Source organism: Psittacula echo (genome assembly GCF_963264785.1).
Source record: "Psittacula echo genome assembly, chromosome: 1".
Taxonomy (NCBI): domain Eukaryota; kingdom Metazoa; phylum Chordata; class Aves; order Psittaciformes; family Psittacidae; genus Psittacula; species Psittacula echo.
This window is the reverse complement of record NC_137735.1, coordinates 55,209,004-55,224,107: the sequence shown is the minus strand read 5'-3', so window position 1 is coordinate 55,224,107 and position 15,104 is coordinate 55,209,004. Positions and strand designations below refer to the sequence as shown.

The following is a 15,104-nucleotide window of genomic DNA, read 5'->3' as shown; positions in this document are numbered from 1 at the left end:
TTAAATACTAAGTCTACAGGTAAATTGTAGACTAAATTGTCAGTTTCATTGTTAAAGACAGCTCTTCCAGACTTAAACACAGCTACACACATTCTAAGTGTTAGTAATTGTGTATCTTCTGTAGGAGTACTTCTGGCTCTTAAGATGCCAGTTTGATTAATGGTCTTTTTATGGAAGGTGTCTTCGAAGACTCAGATTCATGCAATGGAAAAAGACCAATTGGCCCAGCTGTTGGAAGAAAAAAATTCTCTTCAAAAAGTACAGGAAGATAGGATAAGAAACTTAACTGAGATGCTGGTGACTTCTGCCTCCTTTTCCTCAAAAGAGAATACTAAAGTAAGCACCTGTTCTAGATTTTATTTAACTCTGAAATACTTTGAAAAAGGTAACATTAAATACATAGTTGTATTGACAATGAAGAATAAGTTTGATATTCAATTTTTACATAATTTTCCTTATTTTTAAAGGGGTAACTTTTAGAAATAACTCCTGAGTGAATATCAGTTCAATGTTGCCTTGCAGTGAACAAACTATATATGGACTTTTGCTTTCAGTCTGTTCTGCTGTAGTCTAATTTTGAAGAAACTGCAAAACACAATCTAGTTAGCTGCTGGTACTGTTATAGAACTAGGCTGATGCAACATCTGTTCTCTAAATGCCTTGTATCACTTTTCTGTAAATACTTTTTTAAAGGCCAAGAGGAAGAGAAGAGTTACTTGGGCTCCTGGTAAAATAAACCAGGCAAATGTGAGCTATTTTGAAGACTTTGAAAAAACAAGGCTGAGTGAAACAAAAAAAATTAAAATGTCTCTGACATCACTACCAGACATGGAGGATTGTAAGTATCTTCAGGAAAAAATAAGGAAACTTTGCAAAGTAGCTTTGAAGTGAGAATTTTTTAATAAATGAGTTTAAAAGCGGATTTATATTGTTAGCAACCTAAAGCTGCATTTAGTTGCCATTATACTGCTGAAATTGTTTTATGAACCCAGTTTTAAGAGTTATGTTTAGCCCATAAGGAAACCTGTCTGCCAGCAAAGAATGCTGCCCAAAAGGGAGCTGGTTCTAGCACAACAATACTGATAGTTCTTGCCTGGGATTAATTTGGAGCATGAGTCTTGCTATTCCAGATGAAATAATTCCCAAAGGGAGTAAGTCTGATAGCACCCCCTCCCCCTTCTGGATATTGAGCTTTTTTGAATTTCTTAAAACTGAGAGTAACAGCTGTGAGGTAAAAGACAGCATGTACAAATATTTCTGCCATGCAGTAGCCAAAGCTGTTCTTTGACACAGACTGTCCATCCAAACCACATTCTGTCCCCAGGAGAGGGTTTTTCTGTATGTAGGGGTGATGCTTTTTAAACCTTGCAGGATACTGTTGAATGGTTCTTTCCTTGACAACTAAATATTTTCCCTAGTCTGTAATTAAGTAGATATGTGTCGTGGTTTAAGCCCAAGCTGTAAATCAGAACCACGCAGTCTACTGGCCCCTCCCCCCACCTTTCTTCCCTCCGCTTCTGGAGGGACGGGGAGGAGAATCAAAAGAATGCAGCTCCCACGGGTTGAGATAAAGACAGTCCAGCAACTAAGGTACGACACAAATCACTACTGCTGCCACCAATAATAACAACGACAAGAGAAATAACAAGGGAAGAGAATACGATACTGCCCACCAGAAAAGACGGCCCGACCCAAAAGAGGACGTGCCCTTCCGGGTAGCTCCCAGTTACATCCCCTGGCATGACGTGCTGTGGTATGGAACACTTCCTTGGCCAGTCTGGGTCAGGTGTCCTGGCCCCGCTTCCTCCCGGCCCCTCCTCCTCCCTGGCAGAGCATGAGACTCACAAAGTCCTTGGTCATTCTAAACATCAGTGTTATCAGTTTTTTGTTCCCAGGCCAAAAGTCAAAAACACAGTGCTGCAACAGCTACTAAGAAGGAGAAAAAAAAAACTGACTGCCACTGCTGAACCCAGGACAATATGCTGCTTTTGGTTTAGTACTCATTAAGTTGTTTTAAAGAGGTCAGCATAAGTATGGACTGGACTTCAGTTGTGTTCACTTTCATAAGCGAAAATTACAAGATTCATGAGTCCTGTGCAGTGTGCTACAACTTTGCCATTGAATAATTGTTTCCAATCTGATAAAAATCATGGATAAGAAATTCTTGATGTCCAGTGTAAAATCTACTGCTGTTTTATTTAGAATCATAGAATAGTTAGGGTTGGAAAGGACCTCAAGATCATCTAGTTTCAACCCCGCTGCCATGGGCAGGGACACCTCATACTAAACCATGCCACCCAAGGCTTTGTCCAACCTGGCCTTGAACACCACCAGGGATGGAGCATTCACAACTTCCCTGGGCAACCCATTCCAGTGCCTCACCACCCTAACAGTAAAGAATTTCTTCCTTATATCCAATCTAAACTTCCCCTGTTTAAGTTTTAACCCGTTACCCCTTGTCCTGTCACTACAGTCCCTAATGAAGAGTCCCTCCCCAGCATCCCTATTTTTTTTATATACATCCCTATATATTTTTGAATATATCTTCTTTTTCAGCTTTGTTAGAGAATTCTGTACATGACAACCAATGTCTAATGGCTCTTGATCAAGTTTCAGAAGTAGAATGGACTGCTGGACCTAACATGAATTGGGTAATATAGTCTGTTTCAAATGTCTAATACATTGCATACATATGACACTCTTCCTAATAAGATCAGTCTTGCTTTTCTATACAACATCAATATTCTTCTATATGTCTGAAGAATTATAACTGGTTAGAAAGTAAGTCTCTTGGTCATCTCTGAAGCTGTGGGATGGTTCTATGATTGCATAGTTTTGTGGCAAATGATCCAGTAAGCCTTGGTATTTAAACAGGACTACCCATGAAAAGCCAAGCAACAAAGAATACTAAACTTGCTGGATCTCATATATCAGTTAACTGAGAGCACTTCTTTTTCTAGTCTCAGAGACACTTTGAAGAATCTGTAGAGCTCTGTGAAGCATTAGCACTAGAAAAGGTAAGTCTGTTCTGTGTTGTCTAGAAGTAAGTGTGACATAACAACAACTTCTAAAGTTTCTTGTGCTTCTTCAGGATGTTGCTTTAAATGAGATCAATGTCCTGCAAGCTAACTTTAACAACCTAGTCTTGGAAAATGAGCAGTTAAGATCAGAAATAAATGAATTGAAGGAGAAACTCAAGGAAAAAGTAGAACTGGATGAATTTGAAGCACTGGAAAACCAAACACTGAAAGTTCATGAGGTAAGGTGCATTGAAATAGAGGTAAGAATTCCTCTGTGCTCAAATGTTTTCTAGAGTTTATTCAGTGTACATAATATTGGATCTTGATATACAGGTGGTGTTTATACCTACATTCAGCAATAGAATAAGTGAAGATAAGGCTCAAACTGTATTTACTCAGAGTGTAAAATTCAGACTTAAATTTTTTGAAAGTTGCTTACTGAAGCCTGGTTAAACACATTTGTGTGTGTGTACATATCCATCGTTTTCATATATGTATGATCTGAATTTCACTCTTTTTCTGTAGGAGACAGTTGTTTTGCTGCATGTAAATACAGTTTTGGAGCTGGTCCGAAGTTACTATACTGTCTTGCTAAACCATACTTCATATTTTGTGTGGAAAACATCTTGGTTTACAATTAAAGATAGCTCTGGCTTTTGGTAATCATTTGAACTATGTGGGTATTGACTTCTAACATTGTTTAACTTTGAATGAAAACAATAAAAATAATAGAATAGTAATGCCTGTGGAAAATTGAAACATTGAATTTTCTGCCAAGAATTTGGAGAAGGTAAAGCTACCTACTGGATGACTTGCAGGAAATGCTGAAATACTTTCAGTTCTCTTCACGTTCTAGTATTCTTAGTGGAGATGTTCCTTGTCTGTCCAAGTGTTTTATGCTCTGATTCTGTAACCTAAAATGTCATACTTGTTAAGTTTTAGCTCCACAAGGGCTAGACTGTGAAATTAATCACAGCAAAAAAATGCAACAACAAAACCACAGCAAAAAAAACCCTACCGAACCAGCCAAAGCTGTCAAACCAGCTTGAGGTATTGAGGCATGGATATATTAATCCATTTTTTCCTGATGCCTTCTCTGCAGATTACATGTACATACAAGTCTGTCCAATATCCTCTGAATATGAAACTAAGTTTGAAGGTGAAGTTACATCCTTGTTCATTGTTGACTCAGGTTACAGTCTAGTTAAGATCACCTCTAACTTCCATGGTGTTCCCTACAAATATTCACGGATCTTAAAGAAAATGGATCCATAATAGATTTTTGATCTAGCTTGTATAAGAGATTCTCTTTAGAAGACCCTTTGTATGGTAGACTAATTGTGTTATCTTCCTTATCTGCAAAGATTTGTTAAACATTTGTTAACACCCATGTAGCAGATTAATTGCTCAGCAGTACTGAAAGGTCACATATTTCACTAAAAACATTAGTTAAAATCCATCAATTTAAGTCACCACAGATACATATAGGTAAATTATGATTCTGAATAATGACATTTACTTCTGACAGTAGTATTGTACCATACCTTCTAAAACAATCCTCTGATTTAAAGATTACAGATTGAGTTTTCTTCTCACTATATTCTGAACTACATAAAAACACTCACAGGAGTGTGCTTGTTTTAAAGGTTTGTTTTTTTTTCACTGATCTTAAAATTACAGATTGCATTTTCACCTTGCCCATGCTTGTGACTTGTTGATGAGTGCTTATGGTAGAGCTTCTCCAAAAAAAGACCAAAAGAAAGGAGTTCCTCAATTTTACACATGCTTTTCTATCCAGTCTTCTACTTTGCCTCCTTTCAGGGGATGCCACTGAATGTTTTTGTGCCTTGCTTTACCTAAGTTTTGGCACCTGCTCATTTTGTTAGTGAACAGTTTAAATCCCAAATACCTGCATTGTGGCATAAAAAGCTGCTTAACGTTACTAGAATTTGAAGTGTCATATCTGTGTAATTTCTGCATTAATTTGCTCTTGCTTCTCAAGCTGTTACAGATTAAAACACACTTGAATCCTTTTTAATTACGAGGAAGCTGAAACAGAGCTTTGCATCTTGTCTATCTGAAAGAATACGTACCAACTTGCTTTGTAACTTTAAATAGATGTGCGTGTGTATATATGGTTTGCCTACTAATAGAAAACACAAGACAGGCCTTGCTTATTTTCATGGTGTTGGCAACTAAAACTAATGGTGTGGGTGCTTACTAACATTCTCTGCAATTTTGCTTCCATTTGCTCCACAGATGCAACTAATGCATGAAATTACCAAGTTAAAGAGTCTAGTTTCAAATGCTGAAGTGTACAATGAGGAACTTGAGGTGAGCCTGTCCATGAATTTACATGCAATAAGACTTGTATGAAATGTACTTAGTTTGTTTATTTTTTAAACACTGTGTCTGCTGAGGACAACCTAGGAATCAGTGGGCTCTGGTTAGTCTTACTAGCTATATGGGGGATATGTCTAAAACCCATGAGTGCTTACTATGAATAAAGCATTCTTTTTTAATTTCTTACCTGAAAAAACAAACTGGGCACTAGAATCTTTCTTCTGCTTTTCTTTTTCTCCAACTTTTAGGCAGAAATGAAGTCCAAATTGGAACTGCTGAAAGAAAGAGAGAACAAAATAAATGCATTACAGAAGCGTGTGGAAGAATTACAAAAAGCAGGAGCAGAAAAGGACACATCTTTTTCAGTGGTAAATTTGAGTTTTCTGGGTTGGGAAGGTGGTTTTGGTTTTCTTGAAGGTGGGTTAATTTGGGGTGTAACCTTAGATATAATTGAAATCTGCTTCCCTACACTTTAGGAAAACTTTTTACACAGCTAAAAATGCTAATTACTACATTATTGTACAGCTGTATTCTGGTGAAATAAAGCTATGGGAAATTCTGCTCTTTATCCCATCTCTCAATGAGCCTGCTACTGTTCCTTCTAGAGTAAACTTCCCAGGTTTTCTAAGCCTGTATTTACATTTTAAATGCATTATAATGAGCACCTTTGCTTTATTATGTCTATATATTTTTTTGATATTTGAGTGTTTATTTTCTCTTTTAGGGAGATCCTGATAAGCTAATTGAGGAAATCCAGCAGCTGAATAAATCTCTCTTAGATAGTGAAAGCGTAGCCTTGGATGCCAAAAAAGAATCTGCTTTTCTCAGAACTGAAAACTTAGAGCTGAAGGAAAAGATGGCAAGTACTACTTAAACAGCATTTATAGCTGTACAAAATGCTGTTAACGGCCTGTCTGCTCCCAGACTGGTAAAGAAGGCAATCAATAAAGACCAAATGTTATATAGAGTATTTAGAGAAAGCAAAGGACTCATGCTTCAAGTAATGTTTTTAATATGGAATTCATGGAAAATGGGTCTTCAGAAGAAAGGTAAAAAGAAAATACAGACTTCTTCCACAGGAGTAGGTGGTTAGCTTTTGGTGTACTGAGAGAGTACAAATGAACAGACTTCAGGGACTTACTGGGACATAAGACTCCAAATCTAATTTTACCAGAGAATAAAAAAATAAAAAGAAATATGAAGTCTGAGAAGTATGACTTGAAGGCTTGCTTTGAGGGAGTAAAGACAAAATTGTAGACATGATTATGACCCTGACCTCTAAAGTAAGGTATGTTTTGTTATAAGACTCTGACAGGAATGCAGTTGTTAAATTGTGGCTTATTTTGCCGTAATTATCAAGGCCAGAGTTGTTCAAGGTGACAACAGGAAATGTGACAGATGCAGTATTTAAATGTTAAACAGGTAAACTTTCATTTTGTGTATGAATTGCATTGTTTTGGTTTTTTTGAAGAATGAACTTTCAAAGAATTACAAGCAAATGCAGAAGGATGTTGAACTCTATCAAAGCCAAATAGAAGCAGGAAAAGCAAGCTACAAAAAAATGCAAGCTGACTTGCAGAAAGAATTGCAGTCTGTATTTCAAGAAAACACCAGGCTTACTTTGTTAATGGAGGGTAAAGTTCCAAAAGGTACTGTTCCAGATGGTGCTTTTATTCTTCTTCTCTCTTCACTTTTTCCTGCAATGGTAGGGGAATAGGGAAGACTTTAGCTTGTCCTTTCAAATACTTGAAGTTTGTCGGTATGAAATTACTGAGTATCTGGTATTGCCGGCACATAGTAACTGCTTCAGCACTTTTCTTGAACTGTTTGGAAAACATCAATTTAATGCTTTTTAATTTGCATAAAGACAGTCAAGTTAATAAGGGTTGTCAGGGAGAATCTGAAATTGACTGGATGACAACCTAACAAATGATGACTGAATTCAACCCAAAAGTTTCATCTTTTAATTGCTGGCCACTGTAAAACACACTTTTCTAGAATGATATCAATATGATGTCCAGAATGCATTATGAACTTTGTTTACTTTTAAACATGCTTTTCTTCTCTTGCATTCTTATTAATCTGAACTTGTTAATTCTCTAGATCTACGTTCTCTTGAAGAGGTGGAAAAAAAGGCAGCTGACTTAAAAGGAGAACTAGAAGAAGCATTGAAAGAGAATGTACTTTTACAAAAACAAGTAAATGAGCTATCAGAATTTCAGTATCTACCAAATACTGTTGAGATACAGCAGAAAGAGGTAAACAATCTTTTTCCCTGTTTTTATAGTGTACTTGGCTGGTAACATACCAGTGGATACCTACTGGGTATAAAGATTTAAAGCAAAAAGTTGTCATGAATCAAATAACTGAGATTTTGTAACTAAGCTGAGTTAATTGTTCCTCAGGCATTTAATATTTTCAGCTAGGAATAAATTCAAAACCACGTTTAGTCATAAAGTCTACTATAATTAATTAGGAATTTCTGGTCCAGCATTTGCTTGCCTACTTACCATGGTTACCACTAATAACTGTGTATATGTATAATGGTGTTTGATTCTGGTTTACGGTTCTAAAACTGAATTTTTGTCTAACTGGGCGAAGGGAAAATTTCAAAAGCTCTTAGGAGAAATGCTGCTTGAGAAGCAAGAGATTTTATTTGGAAATCTTGGGGAACTTTTAAGGGAACTTTGCCGTTTACTGGTGGGCCAGGGCTTGGTAGACCAAGTTACCTATAAATGTCTTAGAAAATGTTTGCAAACGTGTTAAGTTTCTTTATCCTTAAATACCTGCTACTAAGTATGTGCAAGGAAAATTATCGAGGGCAAGTAATCTCACAAACTCATGAATGCTTTGTAAAATGTTCCAAACCTTTCCAGTGGTCTCCTTCCACTGTTAAACAAAGCTTAATTACATGTTAACAACTTTCTTCATGATATAGAGTTTATAAAGTATTAATACATCTGAATATTCAGCCAGGAGTATTAGTCCGGACCTAGCTCAAACACAGGAAAAGTACTTAAAGAACACCTAAACAGCGGAGGAGAGGTTTCAAGGCTTTGGCAGGGGCTTATGTGTCTTGCTTCTCTTTGAAGGATTGTTTGCGAGGCAACTCCCTCCCAGTAGAGCAAAACCCAATATACTGTGCTGTGTGTTTGCCTGTGCTGTATTTCCTATATCTGCACATGTACATATTTTTATTTTGCAGCTATGACAAAAATTGATTTAGAAAATGCTATTTAATATTACTTTTCTGTTGGCAGATTCTTGAGAAATGTGAGGAGCTACGCTTATTAAAATTGGAAAGAGAAAAGCTGCTTTCTGAAGTAGCTGATAATGAAATTAGACTTAAACATATGACTGAAGAAATTGGAAAATCAAAAGATGATCTAGCAGCTGCACAACTTAGATATGTAAAGTCTGATCAGGAATATGTAGCACTTAAACAGCTCCATGAAGAACTAGAGCAAAAATATGCAGCTGCATCAGAAAACAATAAACACATGAAGCTCCAAATAGGTACTCTATCTAAAGAAGCACAAGAGTCTAAAGTAACTTTGGATGAAGTGAAATTAGAGGTCAGTGTCACCTTGCTCCTTTTTACAGATTAAGACATGAGGAATCTGTTAATAGTATTTAAAAAAAAAAAAACCCACCAAACTTTGGAGAAGTAGTCATGAAGCTATAAATAACATTAGAATTTAAATTACTCTAGCATGAGTGGGTATTACTCTATGCCTGGTGTATAAGGTTGCAGGATTATGCAGCTCAGTGGTCTCTTTCTTCCTAGGCAAAGAAAAGTATATGTTGTTCTGTGTTCTCCTTCTGTATTTCACCTTTTAATTCTTCTTTTCCTGTTCTTAAATTATATCTTTATTATGCAATTTTTTCTTCAGATATGCTGTTATGGCTATCTAAAGTCATAGAAACAAAGGTTCCTCATCAGGAATAGGAGTCCATTTAGAACAGACCAAAATAAACTTAAGAACATCCTTTCATAAAATGGCGATTAGAAAGAGGGGGAACAAAACAAAACCAAAACTTTAAGGGGAAAAAGGGAACTGTATATAGAAACAGGATGCATATTTTGACAGGGCTTTGGCACTGATACGGCTGTCATATTCCAGCGATGGATTTGATAATTCCTAAGCTATGCTACTTTGTGCATGGCGTTATGTTTTAGTAAGACTTCTGTTGTTTAGCATTTGTTTATGTGGTTTCTCTTTAGGTAATGTAGGCAAGAATATAAGCAGTGACTTACAAGTTAAATTACCAACTTCCTATTTGACTGTTGAAAGCTAGCATCTCTCACCGTTTCTATGCTAATATAAGATTCTGTGAGAACGTGTACACATTATGCAGTTTTGCACTACAATGAAAGTATATTCACTCTTCCTTTGCAAACTAAAGCTCTCTAGCAAAATGAAGGAACTGGAAGAAAAGACAGCAGAGCACAAACAACTTCTTGAGGTAAAAGATTTCATTCAGACTCAGCAGAAGTTGAATGAAATGGAGCAATTAAAAGAGCAAGAAAAGATTATGGAGTTGAAACTGGAAGCCAAGGATTCAGAGATCCAGGCAGTTCTTCAGCAGCTTACTGCATGTCAGGAAGAAATAAAAGTTCTAACCCAGGAAAGAGATGACTTGAAGCAAAAAGAGGAGTCTCTCCACGCTGAGGCACACCAACTCAAAGAGGATATCAAGGACACTGTTTCAATGGTAGGAATTCTGCCTTTATAGAAATCAACCGTATGTGTTAAGGAGAAAAGTGTAAGAACAAGTATAAACTATACTGAAATATGTCAGGAAGTTAGGTTTTGTGTGGTTTGCTGTTTGTGGTTTTTAACCAGTGTACTTACTAATGTTGAAAAATACTTGATTTTTTTCTTTTCTGGATTTACCTTTTTTTTTTTTTTTTTTTTTATTCTTAAAGAACATTCTGGCACATGAAGAACTGAGAAATACACAGAGTGTCCTCAAGGAGTCCCAGGACACTGTCAAGAATCTGGAAAAAACTATTTCTGAAAAACAGTCTCAAATTCTGAGTGTTGAAGAGGCACTAGGGAAAACCATTAATGAACTTGAAATACAGGTAAAACATTAATTCAAAAGAACAAGTATAAACTATACTGAAATATGTTGGAAAGTTAGTTTTTTTTGTGTGGTTTGCTGTTTATGGTTTTTAACCAGTGTGCTTACTAATGTTGAAAAATATTTGATGCTTTTCTGGATTTTTTTGTTCTTAAAGAACATTCTGGCACATGAAGAACTGAGAAATACACAGAGTGTTCTTAAGGAGTCCCAGGACACTGTCAAGAATCTGGAAAAAACTATTTCTGAAAAACAGTCTCAAATTCTGAGTGTTGAAGAGGCACTAGGGAAAACCATTAATGAACTTGAAATACAGGTAAGACATTAATTCAAAATAAAAATGCTTTTAATATGTTTTCCAGTACTAAAACCAAACCCAGTTAGTCTGCTTATAGTCTCTTATGCTTGTCCTTCAGAAAATTTTTAGGACTTTCGTGGAAAGTGGACAAGAAATTAATACTGTCTGATCCAAATCTTTACTAATTGCTAATCAATTTCTATAGGGCTTCAAGCCGTAATGTATATTCTAATAAATCTTTATTTGACAAGTGTGCCCCATGGTTGTTACTTTCAGTGGTGGCATTAGATGACAAATGGAAAAAGAGATGAAGGTTATGTAGGGTAGGAATGAGGCTAATTGTTTATAGCGCTCAGTCCCAATGAGAAGTGTAACACATGGCTGTAAATGGAATCTCTGTTCCCAACACACAACAGAACGCTGATCCACCTGTTTTTGTGCCTGTTTGTTCAAAAACTGACAAAGAAGGGTGCTGAGAATATTATATGTTAAACAGTTGCTGCAGTAGCACAGTTTCTCTGAAGGGAGAATCTGTAGTATGTGAGAATATGTTTTTCTTGAAGTATATGAGCTGCCAGGCACAGTAAATCAATGGTTATAAATTCAGCTTTTGCATGCTTTGGAACAGATGCATAAAAATAATCCAATAGGTGTTTCTTCTTTGTTTGCTTCCCATCAGACTTTTTTCCAGATAAAATCTGCCCAATATGGCAGAAGAGACTGGTCAAAGGTTAGCACTTAGAACAAATAGACAAAGGCAAAAGACCTAGTTCTGAAGTTTTTCTACATTGGTTACAGTGGTTTGTTAAAAATAGTGTAGTAAAGTTATCAAACATTTGCATTTAATTCTGGTTTTGAATTGATGGAAATACTGCCTTTGCACCTTTTTTTTATAGATATCGCAAATGACAGAAGAAATAAAAATCATCACATCAGAGAGAGACCAGCTTGCTGAGGAAAAATTGGTAAATAGCCGTAGAGAAAGTGATGAGCTTCAGACGCAAAAGGAACAAATACTTGCCCTTACACAAGAGAACAATACATTGCGGGATAAACTGAACAGTTTACACCTGAAACAAGAAGAAGGAACTTCGGTAACTATACTAAAGCTGTAATGGAAAGCATGCTTACCTAGATATCAGCTTGATTGAAAATAACTTGCAAAACAAAACTGAAGAAAGGGTCCTGCTACTTGACTGCAGACCATTAAACAGTAGTATTGTTTATTTGGAATGTATCCCACCCATATTATTGTGTATGGACAGCTAGTAGTAGAAAAACAGTTTATTGTAAATTCAGTTTCAACTTGATACAGGATGGTGATATTCTGAGTTATCTGCACAGATGTAGTTCTGTAAGTAGTTAAAGCGAAAATTAAGTAGCTAAACTAAAAATTGCTCACCTGGAAAGGATGGTTCTGCTTTTCCAAAGCATAGCTAGAACTGACTGTTTTCCAAGTAGTGAAAGGGATACTGCAGCCAAAATTTTCTGTAATTGCATATGCTGATTGTATATGTTATGTATATGTATAAAGTGTGTTTGTACATAGTACACTTTGGAAAAAGTGAAGTAGATGTGTATTTTTATATTTATGGGGGAATAGACAAATGTCAAGAAAATAATTGCTTTGGCACCATTATCTACTATTAAGACTAGAAAAAAAAATGATTAGGGCTCTGTAGCTTGCGGGGGGGTATGTTGTTGGGGTTTTTGGTTTGCGTTTGGAGGGTTTTCTTGTGTTTTTTCCTTCTGCCCACTCCTTGCCCCCAAGCTTAAACTATAGCCATAAAATTCTATTTCTGGTTAACTTGTTTCAGAAGTTCTTACTTCAAACATGTGCTTTCACATGTCTCATTTCAAGAACCTTGAATTGTATGTTGAGTTCGGTCAAATCTTACTATTCTGGAAGAAAAATATCAAACATTGCTTCTGTTCATTTTACGTGATCAACCTGTAAAGGGTGAGAGATGTTTCTCTTTAGAGCTGCTTCCCCAAATGTGTTGACTTCTATCTCTCTATATAATGGATACCACAGATTGAAGAAAAACTGATGGAGCAAGAATTGTTTCTTCTAAGAGAAGAGCTGAGCCAGGCACAAAAGAAATTGCATGAAATGGAGGAAGCGAAGGCCAATGAATGTCCAAGAGAGTCTGAACAAATGGGGAGAACAGATTTAAATTCAAAACTGCATGAGTGTCAGGAACTGAGCATTCTGTCAGAAAGAGATAATCTTAAAATGCAACTGGAGAATCTCCAAAATGAGAGCGACCAGCTAAGAGAAACTATACAGCAGACAACTAGTATGGTAAGATAAAGAGTCCTGTTCCTTGAGGATAATAGCCTTAGTAAACTTCAGTCTTAAATTTTGGAAGTGTTGTTCTGGCTTTAATGTACTTTTAACTGTGTTGTGTCCAAAGAATTCAGAGATGGAGGAAGAATTGAGATGTGCTCAAAACTCTCTTGCGGAGTTGAAAGAAAGTCTTTCAGAGAAAGAAAATCAACTCTTGAAAGCACAAGAGGTGTTGAAGAAAACAACTGATGAACTCCAGCAGAAGGTCAGATGCAGTTTTGTCAAGTAAACTACAATTCTCCAAGGACGGGTAACCCGTGTCCTCTACAGGCCACAGTTTTTAAGGGTTTGATAAAGGCAATAATGAAACTCAATTAAAAGTTTTTTCCCTTCTTTCCCCCACCCCCTCCCTGCACTGTGCTGCTTCTCAGAAGAATTCGATAGAAACCCAGGCAGTGAAAAGATCATCAATTGCAATTTGACTTGCAAGCTATAACCTTTTACTTACAACTAAACGTGCCTTAGTGCTGAATGATGGAATACTATATCGGTGCTGGTCTTTTGACCTCAATGCATTTTCTGAGTCTTAAACTCTTTAATTCTAATAATCTGGTATCTATGTAACTCTGAAGGTACTTGAGCAACTAAAAGGCAGTTTAGCTCATTCTTTTATTTGCTGCAGTATTATAAATTTCTAATCTACTTATTATTTTCATGTCTGAAATTATTAGGCTTAATTTTCACAAGCATTAATGCTTATCTGCTGTGGGTACAGCATTGGAGTAATTTTTATGGAATTATAATGTAAACATGTTTATTTTTATCTACCAGTTAAAAGTGAGACAGAAGCACTGAAATTTTATTGACTTAAGCATGATTTACATTTTCCTGTTTACTGTAGCAGTAAACTAATGGAAGTGTCTTCTGTAATGCAGTTATAATAGCTGATATGTACAGATAATGCTTGTGAAATATGATCCAGTAACACTTCTTAAATCAGAACCTGGTTACTAGAACAACAAAATTTAATAAATTCATTTGGAGGAAAAAAACCAAAACCCAAACCAGTAGCATTTTATCTACCAAATTACTTCTATACATGTTAGAGATTATTAAATGTATTAATACTGTTTCTTCTTTGTTCTTTAAGCTCACTGAAGTAACTGGACACCTGACTAGTGTTTCCTCTGAATATGGCAAGCTACAGGCAGAAAAAGAACAAATTGAAAGAACAATGAATGAACATTTCTCTCAGCAGCTTGATAAAATCAATCAGGAGAAAGATGAGCTGCAGAAAATAGTAGAGACTTGTAAAGCTGAAAGAGATCAGTTAGAAGCTGACTGCCGGGAAAGCAAGGAGAGAGTATGTATAAAATCTCTTAATAGAATAACATTTTAAAGGCAGGTTGTACCACTCTAAATTATTTTGGTTGTGAAACCTTCTGTTATTTGATATCTGTTTCTCTTTCTTCACTTTTTCATAGCAGCAGTAAACTAAACTTAATTTACTAATCCACTCTGGACTTGAGAATCTCTGATGGTTTTTTTGGGGGTTTGTTTTTTTTTTTTGTTTGTTTTTGTTTTTTTTTAATCCCCCCTTATCCTCTCCCTGACCTTTTGGTTATTGTGCCGCTGTGGGTTTAGACACAGTTGTCTGCCACCTGCTGGACAAACACCCCGTAAATTCCTGCTTCATCTACAGTCTCTGGATTTAGCACTAAATAGTACAGGTAATTCAGGTTTACTGATATCTAAGGGCTTAATTCTCCTACCACTTCAATTCATTCTGGATTGAAGAGACAGAAACTTATTAGTGATCCTATTTCTCCTTCCTGATGTCTTACTTTCTGGCAAATTAGGAACTGACTTCAGTATTCCAAGTATTTACATGAAAGGTATGCTTATGTTGACATGCTATTCAGAAAAATTCATTCAGATATGTAGTTAACAAAAATTAAGATGATAATTTCTAAAGTTAAAAGGAAGTCTGGTAAATATCTTTTTCCTAAGAGTAACTCTGCAAATAATTTTAAGAAATATAAAAGCTTTTGGATTATTTTAGAAA

General features: G+C 36.0%; 1 protein-coding gene across 1 annotated transcript in view; it reads left to right on the top strand.

Annotated features, from left to right (window-relative positions):
• The window catches only part of CENPE (centromere protein E), a gene marked incomplete at both ends in the record, with an annotated part of 36,842 nt that overhangs the window by 9,619 nt on the left and 12,119 nt on the right, over positions 1-15,104 (top strand). Inside the window, 17 exons of the mRNA XM_080624364.1 lie at positions 178-336; positions 694-838; positions 2,557-2,651; positions 2,961-3,017; positions 3,092-3,259; positions 5,280-5,354; positions 5,612-5,731; positions 6,088-6,222; positions 6,835-7,012; positions 7,467-7,621; positions 8,624-8,938; positions 9,771-10,079; positions 10,609-10,767; positions 11,646-11,843; positions 12,785-13,054; positions 13,167-13,304; positions 14,190-14,402. Of these exons, the coding sequence (XP_080480490.1) occupies positions 178-336; positions 694-838; positions 2,557-2,651; positions 2,961-3,017; positions 3,092-3,259; positions 5,280-5,354; positions 5,612-5,731; positions 6,088-6,222; positions 6,835-7,012; positions 7,467-7,621; positions 8,624-8,938; positions 9,771-10,079; positions 10,609-10,767; positions 11,646-11,843; positions 12,785-13,054; positions 13,167-13,304; positions 14,190-14,402 (2,889 nt within the window). The remainder of the gene's footprint in view (positions 1-177; positions 337-693; positions 839-2,556; positions 2,652-2,960; positions 3,018-3,091; positions 3,260-5,279; positions 5,355-5,611; positions 5,732-6,087; positions 6,223-6,834; positions 7,013-7,466; positions 7,622-8,623; positions 8,939-9,770; positions 10,080-10,608; positions 10,768-11,645; positions 11,844-12,784; positions 13,055-13,166; positions 13,305-14,189; positions 14,403-15,104) is intronic.